The sequence below is a fragment of the Triticum aestivum genome, chromosome 2B, assembly GCF_018294505.1.
Source record: "Triticum aestivum cultivar Chinese Spring chromosome 2B, IWGSC CS RefSeq v2.1, whole genome shotgun sequence".
Classification (NCBI taxonomy): Eukaryota; Viridiplantae; Streptophyta; class Magnoliopsida; order Poales; family Poaceae; genus Triticum; species Triticum aestivum.
The window spans coordinates 205,312,005-205,325,067 of NC_057798.1; the positions used below are offsets into that span (position 1 = coordinate 205,312,005).

At 45.1% G+C, this 13,063-nt stretch overlaps 2 protein-coding genes across 2 annotated transcripts; one reads left to right on the forward strand and one right to left on the reverse strand.

Moving 5' to 3' along the window:
- The first annotated feature begins 2,375 nt into the window (after positions 1 to 2,375).
- Positions 2,376 to 4,873, forward strand: LOC123044362 (uncharacterized). Its single transcript, XM_044467086.1, has 4 exons — positions 2,376 to 3,332; positions 3,441 to 3,692; positions 3,792 to 3,883; positions 3,974 to 4,873. Exons 1-4 carry the CDS (start codon positions 2,478 to 2,480, stop codon positions 4,749 to 4,751), a joined length of 1,977 nt encoding a protein of 658 aa, XP_044323021.1. The 5' UTR covers positions 2,376 to 2,477; the 3' UTR covers positions 4,752 to 4,873.
- Positions 4,874 to 5,081: 208 nt separating this feature from the next.
- Positions 5,082 to 7,419, reverse strand: LOC123044363 (transcription factor bHLH84). The gene is made up of 5 exons (XM_044467088.1): positions 6,277 to 7,419; positions 5,976 to 6,185; positions 5,793 to 5,858; positions 5,621 to 5,686; positions 5,082 to 5,532 (listed from the first exon to the last, which is right to left on the reverse strand). The coding sequence occupies exons 1-5, from the start codon at positions 6,742 to 6,744 to the stop codon at positions 5,434 to 5,436; spliced, it is 909 nt and encodes a 302-aa protein (XP_044323023.1). The 5' UTR covers positions 6,745 to 7,419; the 3' UTR covers positions 5,082 to 5,433.
- Positions 7,420 to 13,063: the final 5,644 nt, after the last annotated feature.

Consider the following 13,063-nt stretch of genomic DNA (forward strand, 5'->3'; position numbering starts at 1 on the left):
GCTCTACATCCAGTAAATCATGGAACATTCAAGCAAAGTGCTCACCTCTGTTAGCTGGATCGTCGCTGGCATCTTTGCCCATAGTGTTGAACAGCTGACTTGCCGGAGAGATGCGGCTGGCCCCTGGCGCTGGCGGCGATGAAGAAGACGACATGCGACGACCACGGTCGACGGCTGTGATTGTGATCGTATACTAGGATACTATTAGGGTTAGGGTTGTATTTTATTTATATCATGGATGACTAATTGCGTATTTGGGCTTGCCAATTGGGGTAAATCTATCGAATAATCCTATTTGATAACATCGTATAATCCGTGAAAAACACCAGGTAATCTACATCTGCCGGATATTACCGATACCATATCCGCTAGCATATCCGCCGAATATCCGGTTTATCATAATCCATATCCGTATCCATATCCGCCGGATTTGTGCAAGTGCATACCATATCCTTAAAAACGGATGCGAATGCGGATTCGGAGCGGAAATTATCTGTACCATTTGCATCCCTACCTCGGAGGCATCATCAAGTGGGAGCTCGATACGACAGTCTTATGTCGAGTCAAGTGCAAGCTCGATGCGGGATGCCGATACCAAATCATGCATATGACCGAGTGACGAGTTCATGATAGGAGCGGGCATCAAGGAAGAATTTGAGCAATACGTTAACAACACTGAGCTCGCTCACTTCATCGCAGATAAGTGCATTCAACATCTCAACCTCACCCATACGTTCACTAAAAAATTAAATATCATTCTCGTGATTCTAGAGTTTCATTTAGCCTTTATGATAGTGCCTTCACCATGCCTCTAGAGGATTAATGTGTTGCGTGCAAAATTCCATATTGAGGTTCGCTGGACGAACCACCAAAATCTGAGTATGAGATGTTTCTAACTAGTCTTTGTTATGGTGAGGATAGATGAGTGACACAAGCTAGAATAAAAAGTATACAATTTCCATCAATTCGTTACTTTGCACTCTTTAATGGCAAATGCATCGTGGGAAAACAAGATTGCAGTACCCTCTGTGCCCCAGACTCGAGCCTCATACACACCGCTCTAACAGGAATTAAATGTTATAATCTTGGAGCAATAGTTGCACGAAAGTTGCAACACAATGCTCATAGTGGTCACTTTTATGGAGGGATTTATGCCTCCCGTGTAGCTAGGAAGCTGGGTGTGTCACATTGGCCCAATGATCGTTTTACCGACCCAGTACCTAGACTTTGGTGCCATGCAGCATCATAAGTTCATTAAGGCAGGAGCTACTAATTATAACTATAACTTGATGTTCAATAAAAAAACATTGTATCGGTTATCTTGCCTGCACCCGCTCTCTTTGATTATCAGAGTAAAGGAAGATACTACATTTATGAGAGAGAGGCACGTGAGTACAACGCTGAGATAGAAGATGCCCGTCGAGCTGAGGAGTCCGCACCGAGAGCCTCCACGAGCTATCATTCCGACTATTATCCAGGCTACAGGTGATGATTACCAAGCTATGCCAAAAAGCCTAAGCTTGGGGGAGTATGTATTTTCACCGACATTGCATTCATGTTTACACACTTCATTCCAGTTGTCTGTGTTCATACTTTTTCATTGTATTATCCATATTAATTCTATTTTTCTTGCTTTCTTGTGTGTTTGAAAAACTTTAAGAAAATCCAAAAATATTTCTCGCTTCTTTTCGGTTTTCCTTTCTAGTTTAATTTAGTTGTAGTATTAAAATAAAACCCAAAAAGATTTCTCATTTCTTCTTTTGATTGTTGGGAGTTTTCCCGTGTAAATAGTTCTTCTCGTTCTTATTTTTCTTTCTTAATTTGTTTCCTTTCAAGAAAAAATTAAAACTCCAGAAACATTTCAGTGTGTTTCTCTGAAATTATTTTCTTTTTGTTGAGTCGTACCATGAAATGAGGACTGTGCAAAAAAAAAAAACATAATCCAGGCCTTTTTAACACATGATACTATTCAGCCTCCCAGACCATGAATTTGACTTTTTTTGTACAGATCACATTTGAACGTATTTTCTCCTGAAATTTTACACACATATACCTCACATCCTTGTTTACTTGTACATTTTTTTTTCAGATTTTTTGAAACCAAAATTTTTGATTTTTTTCAAAAAATCGGCCCCTACTCAGAAGATAGTAGAGATATAAGTTTTCTTTTGAAGCTTTTTCATTTTTTTAGTAGAGAAAACTCCAATCGCATCCCTATTGGGCCTGGCGTTTCGAAGTTTTTGTAGGCTTCATCTTGTGTAAGGGCCCAATGTCAGCAATACTCTCTAACGGTCTAACCAAATACCAAGTCCGCAGTTGAGGCCCCGTCCGTGTTGGCCGAACCGCCGTTCAAACTCACCGCCGCATCGCCCGCCACAAACGTTGCTCCGCTCTCCCTGACCCATCAATCAGCCGAACATCTCGGGCCGGCTTCCTCTCTCCTCTCGTTCCCCACCCCCATCTCGACCCTGCCGCAGATGGCGCCACCGCCGGCCTCGTACCCCTCGCCGCACCGGCCGGCGCTCCGGCCGGGCAGCCTGCAGCGCCTGCTCCGCCCGCCGGACCCCTCCGACACCGACGACGCCCCCACCCCGCGCTCCCGCTCCCGTGCCCGCTCCAACGGCCGCGTCCTGCTCCAGGTCACCAACATCACGCCGGCGCTCTCCGGCGCCGATCCATTCTCAGGCCACCAGGGCTTCTACCTCCGCCTCTCCGACTCCGCCCGCTCCTGCTACGTCTCCCTCCACGCCGACCACGACGACCTCATCCTCACCAACGGCCTCCACATCGGCCAGGTCATCGAGGTCGACCACCTCATGCCTTCCGTCCCAGCTCCCGTGCTCCGCAGCTTCCGCGTCCTCCCGGGGCGGTACCCCTGCATCCAGCACGACTCCACGGACGATGACGTCGACGCTGACGCCTGCTCCGCCCGCGCCGAGATCAAGGACAAGGAGGTCGTCTCTGAGCGCCCGCGCCCGCGCCCGCGTACGCACCGGCCCTCGCCGACGCCGCCCCTCCCGGAGAGGAAGGCGTGGCAGTCCGGCTCCCCTGCCACGATGGGCCACGGCCACAGGTCGCGGTCGTTCACGACTCTGTCCGAGGCGTGCGCGGCGCCGGCAAAGCCGGTGAGGAGGAGTGAGGGGGAGCGGAGGGGCGCCGATTTCCTGAAGAAGGTCAGGAAGACCAGCGTTGCGTCCATCGACGGCAACAGCAGCGACGTCGACGATGACGATGACGAGTCGGACGTCTCGTCGTCGATTTCCACCACGAGGAGGAACTGGGATTTCACCGGCAGCATAAGACCCGTCGGCCCCCGGATACGCAGCAACAGTGTAAAGCCATTCCTCAAATTTTGTGTATAGCTAACCAAAACAAATACGTATATCCAAGAACGCATCAACCTACTAATTCAATCAATTTTTCATTTCTGTATGCTGTAGATTTCGCCAGGGAGATCAGGCCCAAACCAGAGCGGCACGGCGAATGACCCACTGGAGTCGGTGAGAAGGAAAGCCGAGAAGGCATTCAAGGTGCTCTCCAAGAGGAGCGCCCACGCCTCAAGCAAGACGCTCAGAGAGAGCTCCAGCGCGGCGGGGACACCGCGGAGCACCGGTGTGACGAGCGGAATCCGGTGGTGCGAGGACAATGTGCTGTGGAGCTCGCTCTCCTCGAGCTTAACGAGGCATGGCAAGGTACATTCTGTTTCTTCTGTTCCTATTATCTGAAGAAAGTAAGTTCTGTTCGCTGATAAGACGGCCTGCACCCTGCAATTTCTGTTCCAACAATGGCAGGAGGCAGTGAAGCAGAGAGACATGGCACTGCAGGCTGTGCTTGATGGATTGCTAGAGGCATCCACCACCGAGAAGTTGATAAAATGCTTGAGGTGAGTAAAACCCAAAGCTCATTCAAACTTAAGGTAATGTGAAAAGAACAGTAGCCAAACTCATTTCATGTCTGATCCCTCCTTTTGCAGTACGTACTCTGAACTGCAATCAGACAAGGACGACGACCCAAAGGAGCTCATCGACAGGTTCTTGCGCTTCTCCCAAGAACTGGATCATGCCATCTTCGTCGCTCAATCACAGACCAGACTTCGTCAAGCGAAGTCAGGTGGTTCCAATTCGACCTCCTCGGCTTCGTCCAAGGCTGCCATGAAGGCCGCGCTGGACAGGAAACAGTCCGCCATCTCATGGGTCAGAGCAGCCATTGAAGCCGACCTCTCACCTCTCTCCAGCCATACAAGAGTCACCTCTGAATCCGCAAAGCCATCACCGTCTGAATCAAGGCCTGTCACCCCACGGCTCTGCTGTTCCAAGACAAAGTGCAACTGTAACGGCAAGTCCTCCTCGAGGAAAACCGCCGACGCTTCGAGCAAGCTGAGTGCCGCCATGGACCTGGCCGTCGCGCTGCGGTCGGAATGCAACCGGTGGTTCCTCAAGTACATCGACAAGTTCCTGGACGACGTCGAGAACGAGGCCGGGTACACGACGACGTGTGATTCGCAGGTCGCGGGGCTTCTGCAGCAGCTCAAGAGAGTGGACGACTGGCTCAACCATGTCGTGCGGCACGAGCGGATGCTTCCGGGGCCGGGAGACAGAAGCAGCAGGGACTGCGTGTTTTCTGAGGAGGAGGAGAACGATGCGTGCGAGAGGGTTCGGAGGAAGATATACGGGGCGCTCCTAAGGCATGTCCAGTATGCTGCGACAGCGCTAGAGAGTATGAATAGTGTAGTAACTGAAGAGGAGAATTAGCTGTTAGTGGCAGTAACTAGGTAAGCTCTAGACAGAGACAGAATGAACATTTTTCAGACGTTAATGTAAGTGGATCATCGTCACACATCAAGCAACATGAATAAGTGTCTGTGACTGAGGGAGATCGAGCCACAGAAAGTATGGGCATCAAGGAGGTGTTCTGGAGGTTACGGTAACCGACCATCGAAAGTCATACCGGTTTGAACGAAGTTTGTGCAAATTTAACAAACTTTATACTCAGATTTGATTGACTTCCAAGTTTTGTTTGAATACTTGGTGGTAAATTACCGGCGGTAACTGGGATCCTGGTATATTTTCTGCCCTTCCTTTTTTCCTCAGTGTTGTTATGAAGTCATGCATACATTCAAATGTCAACACAGTTAATAAGTTAGAGTTACTAACCGTAACCCTGTGACATGAAAAAGAATGATCTGAAATGTGAAGCCAATCATATGATTTTGGTCAAAAAAAAAGGCCAATCATATCATTGTGACCTTTGATCATTTACATGATTATGATTACTTCTTTGTATAACTCCCAGGAAATGCCAAGAAAAGTATGAAGTAAAACAAAGTATAGTTACATTATACATGTATAATGATTGGAACTATATATAAGGACCAGAATCAATTAATCCCTATGCAGTTCAGTGTTAGCTAGCGCCACATCTCCAGAGTGGTATTTATTTTTGCAGAGCTGCGATGTGCATTTCAAGACTGCTGACGTTAATCCCATTGTAAGCGAGGGGTGCGTACATCCACATGTCGTCGGAGCTCAACAACTGCACATGAATGGTTGATGAAAAATTAGTACATTTGGTTATGACAAATATTTGGTCAGATTGACAAGGAAATGTAGATGTTACACACCTTAATCTGAAGCTGCATAAATTTAACATACTCCACTGCTTCCTCTAGCATTGTACTGATGTCAACCTGTCAGGCCAGATTAATCCAAGTTAGACCTCAATTTATCGTACCAAGATATATAGGTACAAATTATAGGTCCTTGCAGACCAATACATCCCAGACAGGAACCTACCTTTGTTCCATTGGGAACCAAGTTCTGCAGGGTTTTCAATCTTTCATTGATCCTCTCTCTCCTTTTCTGCAGAATTGATATCAATTTACACCCATTAGAATTCAGAAACAAGCCCTTCATTCACCATGCAACCTTTATCATCTGTTTTGTTGCACTCTGTGATGTTGTGTGCTGCGTACTTACCCTTGCATAGAGGCTCTGAGGATCAGTTGCTGCTCCACGGCTGGCTCTGGTGCCTGTCTTCTTCGAGCCCGACTTGGCATTGCCATCCAAATCCCCATCTTCTGAGGTGCAGCTGCTGGAGCTTTGAGGATCGATGACATAGGTGTCATCGCCTTCGATGTCGTTGCTGGTGAGATCCTTTTTGGCAGCCTTTTTGGCCTTCTTTGATGCCTGCATCGGTACATAATTATGATAAGTATGGATCAAAGCAACATTGCAACTGAATTAAGTGACCAATCCATTGAAATTTCTGAAAGCTTACCGTGGTGGCAGCTCTGGACTTCCTCTTGTTAGTCACGGGTGTATGATCATTTGCTGCTTCTTCACCTCCGGCTGGTGCACAGTTGCTGTCTAGAGGACTCAGATCCTCACTGCCGCCGATGAGATAGGGGATGTCGGTGCAATGGGACTGGAATTCGGCATGCGAGAAGGGGTCCATCACTGGGAACTCAAAGCTCTCATAGCCGTGAGCCGGATCAAGGAAACTGGTGACGCTGGAACTATGGCCTGGCTGAGGCTGGGGTTGTGGCCAGCATTGTGGAGACACGTCGTAGTTGAGGCAGCTAGAGGAGGAGTTGGAGTCGGTGTCGAGGCCAGGCAAGAACATGGCCGCCATTGCCTCCATGGACTCGTCCTGCTGCTCGTAGGCGAAGCAGTGGTGGTCGCCTCCGAGGAACTGCGACATCATGTCGGTCTCCATCGGCATGGCTGAACTGTAGGAGCTTTCCATTTCAGCTGGGAGAATTGGAAGGGAAGGCTTCAACCGCTCAAGGCAAGGGAGAGGCAGTATGCTAGCTTTAGAGAGAGAATGCCTTGACTTGAGTGCTTCTGCCGTGTGTCTGTGCAGGGTATTTGTAGGGTGCAGCCCTGCAGGGTGGCTTGGCCTCTATTGTTGACAAAGTACGGAAGCATGTACAGCAATCACCTTATCATTCAATCACCAAGTTGTCTGTTTGGAAGCAAAGAAATGTTATCTCTAGGGTCAAACCGTCCGTCCGTCCCGTGGGGACGCTGCTGAGGTGTTGCCGCCGGATTCTTGATCTTGATATCGACGGGATAAACAAGGCCCTCATGCGCAATTATGCCGCGATGGTGTGGCGATATTGTTTATCGCCCAGGGAAGATATGTTTATGTTGGAGGTGATGAGGAGATTGGCTTGGCAATTGCACAATCACTCGTCTTGTGGGACGTGGGAAGTGGTGGCGGTGGTGGTGAGCTGAGGGGTTGAGGTTGAGGTGAGAGGTGGATTGAAGCAGGCAGGATCATTATGGGAATTTAGTTCGTGTGGTTGTTATTGAGATCAGTAGATAGATACCAGTTGATGCCTGTGTGATCTTGTGCTTCCCATGGAGGTTGCATTGCAGGCACTACTACGTTGCTGCCATTTCCTGTAACTTGAAGAGCTGTCAGATCCTCAACATGGGGGATAACAGAATTTCTGCCTTCATTCTTAAAAATGCATGTGAGTTCAATTATAGCATTGCGATGTCGTTTTAAGATTGTGCCAAATTCTTTATGTAAAGAAAATAGCAGTAGCCACATAATTTGTAAGTGGTGGCCAATCTTGCACTATGTACACAAAACAACAGTGATCAAATAACTTGTAAGTGGTGGCCAATCTTGCACCAGGTACAAAACTGCAATGATCAAATATGAATGTAATCAAGTTCTTTACATGTTGAAGAAAGACACACCTTTTTTTTGGGCCAAAAGGCCATATATTAAGTAGCACAAAACCCTTACAAAAGCATCCTTATAGAAATTAAAAAATATACCCAAATCCTTGGGGGTGCCGAAGTCTTCTTCCTCCTGCATCCACCGGCGGCGCACCGTGAGCAAAGCTCGTTGCCACCCGTGGGACTTCATCTCAGTAAAGCAAACTTGTTTAAACCCAGTCTTAGCAACGACATGATATCAATACATAGCCAAATCATTAAAAATAAAGGAGAAAAAACGAAAAAATAGCAACAATGATTCACGTGAAGCTGCCACACCGACCACCCTTGACAACACCAAGACTGCAAGAATGGTTGTCCAAAAGCAGCGCCTCCAGGAAGGGAACATCGCTCCAACGCTGCTATTGCCAAATCCAAGCAGTAAAGGCCAGATCATGAGTTTCTCACCATGCAACCATAGTTATGACCTTAATTGGGGTCCTCCCCAAGCCCCCCACCGCCGCCAGGCACACGGAGTTTGCCTGGTGGTTTCCTCACCACTTCATATCGGTTAGGTCATTTTGTACTTTATTTGCAAAGCGGAGCGTTGCGAGAGGGCGGACAACTGCGGCGAGGAGATAGCGGAGGACGCCGCGAGGGGAGTTATCTAGGGCGCCGCCCGTCTCGCCCGTCCGGATGAGGCTTTAGGGCTCAATTGGCAAAGTAGATCAGAATCTCTTCTGAATCTTAAACTCGGAAGATTATTCCATCAACTGCTCATTAATTGCACTCTGTACTTTGCAAAACAATTTTAGACGATAAGTTATGTCCACTCATCTGATTGGTAGTTTGGTACCGTACGCTTACTTATGGAATTTATCATACTTTGCTTGCACTGAATTTCCGGTTTAATTGCCCTTGTTGTTCTGTACAGATCAATGAGCGTAGAACAACATTTCAGAAAATTCTGGACATATCAATGAGGCTTGTTCTTTAATTGTTCTGTGTACTTTGCAAATGATAGCGGCAATCAGTCAACTTGAATCATCCACTTATATGATGGCATCCTACGTTATTAACGGGAGTCGGCGTACTTTGTTTGTACTTACATTTCAATTAACTTCACTACTCGATTAGTACAGTTCTTGTCATGGTCAGAGAGAAGCTATTCTCGAAATCTGTACAGTACTGTTCTCTTAAACAAATGGTAGCTCTAACAAGTCAATGGACAGATGGTTTGTACTGTTCTTGTCTCCAAGCCATTGCTGGACCAATAGGAACCATACGCTCTATTTCTCAAAATTTGTTGTTTAAACGCATTGTGAACCCATTCTTAACTGGAAAAGGCTGTACCTCATTTGTAGCAAAAATAAAAAGATAAAGAGAGAATGAGTTCGTGTAACGTGTTTTGTCGGCTAGAGGTCAAAGATATGAGATACTTTTCTGCTTGAATATTTGATGTTAACATCAAGAAGAAAAGGAAACAAACATCACTGCAAGGGAAAACTGTAGTAAAATGCATACTACTCTTTTGTCCTTGCCTAGACACATAACTTGCTGCTAAGTGCTAACTCATTGTCAGCTAAGGCAGTTGACATTTGCTTTGGTATGACATGACAGGTTGACATATGACTAATTAACAGCAATGTACTGATTTTTCTCCACTAATGTTGATTGACTCTTGGTTTACAAAAAGAGAGAAGGAAGTTTCCTGTTGTGTGTCATCATTTCTCTGATTTCTTAAGATAGTGCGCATTTTGATTTAATTAGATATCCTCCCTCGTGTGTTTCTCCTGTTATTGCTAGTGCATTGAACCTACTTTAAATTATGCGCACTTTCTCCCTGTTCATTACTGAAACTGAATAAGTCTACTTAGAAAAACCATGCTAAATACATTGAACATTCTTAATCTCAGACAAGAGAGATCACAGCTGAGTTAATGCGAGAATAAAAAGGCTTGGCCTTGGCTGTCAGTGTTGTCACCAATCGAGGAAGCAAATCTGGTGTTGGAATAAAACCACACACTTGGAATCCTTCAGTGTTTGCCAGCACTCTTGGTCCATTGCATTGGGCTAGAATTACTACTTCATCATTTCACTAGCTAGTAAGCACTTGACCAAACTTAATTCTTTTTTATTGTGTGCAAACGTGCCCCTGCCCCATGGCAATTATCATATGGATAAGCTTAGTAATTTTGTCACTAAGATGCAGCTCAACTGCACTGATTAAGAATCAGTGACATCATTGGCATAACAAAAATATTAGCATATCAAGAAGATGCACGTACTACTCCCCAGAGAGAAGGGTTTATGAAAAGGGAGGACAAGTCGTTTCATGATTGCTCCATCGTTGTCATGTTTTGACGTGATTAAACTAGCTAACCGCCAAACCCTAACCACCTAGCATCCATTTAACTCCTTGTCTGATGTAACTAACTAGATGAGATAAACTAAAGCATTTAGTACAACTGATGGACCAAAAGAGAAGCCATGACATAGTTATTAAATTTATCAAGAACACTAACCCAACATGCAAATCTTAGCGTAACACGCAATCACAGAAAAATATACTCTAGTAGTTAACAGCTGCTCTTTTTAAGGCATCATTAACTGAAAATTAATAATATCATATCGCTGACAATTGCCTGTCATTAAGTCTCGTGCTGCATACTGAACCATGCTAAGCTCTCAATTAGCTACTGTCTATAGCTTAATTAATCTTCTGCTCATCATTAGCAAAGAGAATATTCGACCCAATTGTTTGCCTCTACCATCGTTTGAAGAACCAAGTTAGCATTTGTTTTCGGCAAACTAGTAGTAAAGCCGTTGTCTCCTCCTCTTTAGAGGTCTCTTCTCAATGTGTTTAAGCTTCTAGCTTAAATACTAAAGTAGGAAGAATGTTATAAAACCTCATTAATTGTGCCACCAGCCCACTAATCTCTCACTAGCAAGTGCCAATTTCAAATAGCTAAAGGCAAAACATTCACTAATTAAGTTAATAGTCGTACCATGAATTTTTTAGAGGTGCATATATTTCAATTTCTCTGAAAGCTAATCGTTTGTTATGCTAGCAACACCATGAATGATACTGTATTACGTGTCATTTTTTTATCTAAGCCCCATCATAAACATTCATGTCCATATGTTTATTGTGCAAAATAAAATCAGATGTTTGTTTGATAATATTATGCCCTCTGTAAAGAAATATAAGACCATTTAGATCACCAGTACTTCTCAAATTATATGGAATATTTAGGGCACTTATCTTTGTGCTAAATATAATAATCAACCTACTCTTGGTTTGGCATCCAGTTCAATAATTTTTAAAATAAGGCGACCAATCTTACATTTCCTCAAGGTAAACTAGGAACAAGCCAAGTACAAAATATTTACAAGAGACCTACAAGCAAGAAACTAAACTACATAATGTCACATATTACTAGAATCATCCGTAACACCGCCAAATGTCCACGAGCAACCCCCTCCCCCACTCACCCTGCTCGCGCAAGGAAATCCACCAATCCCTCTCATATGATTTTGTTATGTATAGCATGGCCTTTTTCTCAAAAGTTGTGGAACTCTATGTATCCCTTTCGGCGAAGAGAAATTTCGCCATTTGACGATTCCGCTTAAATTGTATGCCATGACATAAGTATCTACATTAGAATTTAAGGACATCATACATATGCACCTCCACATATGAAAACAAAGGACGATGACTAAAGGTGATATCCATATACTAGAGGCAGAATGACAAAAGGGGTTGCATGGCAAATCACTTGTGAAGTAAACCCCACCTTGACGAGGACTACACGACCCGAGTTACTAGAGGCAGAATGACAAAAGGTGTTGCATGGCAAATCACTTGTGAAGTAAACCCCACCTTGACGAGGACTACACGACCCGAGTTGTCGATGTTTTGCCCTTCTCATGGAACAAGCCTATCCGCAACCTTGTCTTGCGAGGAATTGAAATTCCGCCATCTTGAGTTGTCAAACCGTTAGGGGAAGGCCCAAGCATTGCACGGGGAATGAAGCACGAGTCACGAGCAAGCTTTAGAGGATCTCCACCAAGTTTAAGTACCCACTTCGGATGGGAGCAACCGAGCTTCCTTGAAAGATTGTGTCCAGCCCCGTGACCTCATGAAAAAAACACAAGACGTGAGTGAGGTTTTCAATATCTATCTTTATCGGCGCCATGAAAACCGCCGCATCATCGGCATGAAGGAAGGTCCTCCAAGTGGCTCCCCACCCTCTAATCTTGTGAATAAGTCTTGTAGTCGAGCCGAGTACTTGTTGGAGTGGGTCGATGGCGATGACAAATACGAGCGGCGATAGGGTTCCCCTTGGGCCTTGGTGAAGGTTGTGACCATGCTTAATTGGGGGAGGGGGGCAAAACATCGAGAAGAATCCTCAAGAAGGAGATGCACAACAAGGCGGCGATCCAATCTCGAGATTTACTTGGAAAGGCTCTCCGTTGGGGAAGGCCGGGGATGCAGTCCCATCTCAACGGTTTGAAGATTTTGCAAATGTCAAGCTTGAAAAGAAAGGACGAAGTTTTACTCTTATGAAGAGACAACACACAAGGTTGCGCACATACACAAAATTGTCATGGATACTTCTTCTCTTGATGAAAGCACTTTAAACAGTTCAGATTTGAAATTAGATTTTTTTTTTGCAGGCATTTGAAATTAGACTTTGTAGACTATATCATACACGGAATCCATCATTTTTTTTGCGAGATACACGGACTCCATCATACACATGCCATGTTTGTAATATCGTAATTTTAGATTCCTGAAGATGTCCAAACATACTACTCCCTTCGCCTAGAATTACTTGTCGCAAAAATGGATAGAAATGGATGTATGTAGAACTAAAATGCATCTAGATATATTCATTCCTCCGACAAGTATTTCCGGACGGATGGAGTATTAACCAAGACCGGATGCACCATGAGCTAGCATCTCACCACCCACTTCCAAGCTCTCTTCAATTTACCGAACTCGAGTTTGTTTATGGAAGATGCAGTTAGTCTTTGTGTGCTACGGATCCATAAAATAATACGGGCCGTACATGAAAATAGTTTAGGTGGAATGACACGACGCCTACAAATGGATGTAAATTACGTGTATCTCCAGTATAATAATGTCTCTTAAACAACCCCATCACAAATACAGCTCCGCCGCAGTCGGCATGGACGGCAAACCTAGACACGCACACAACGCTTTCTCCAGGTACAAATATCCCATCTGGCAAAAAAAAAGGAAGATCTGACAGGCAAAACGAATTTGTGCTATATTTTATAACTGGGTGAACTAATGCTGGAGATGGTTAACACCACCAGAGTGCTCGAGATATTTCTTTTTCCGGTTTTGTGTTGTGTAAGTACAT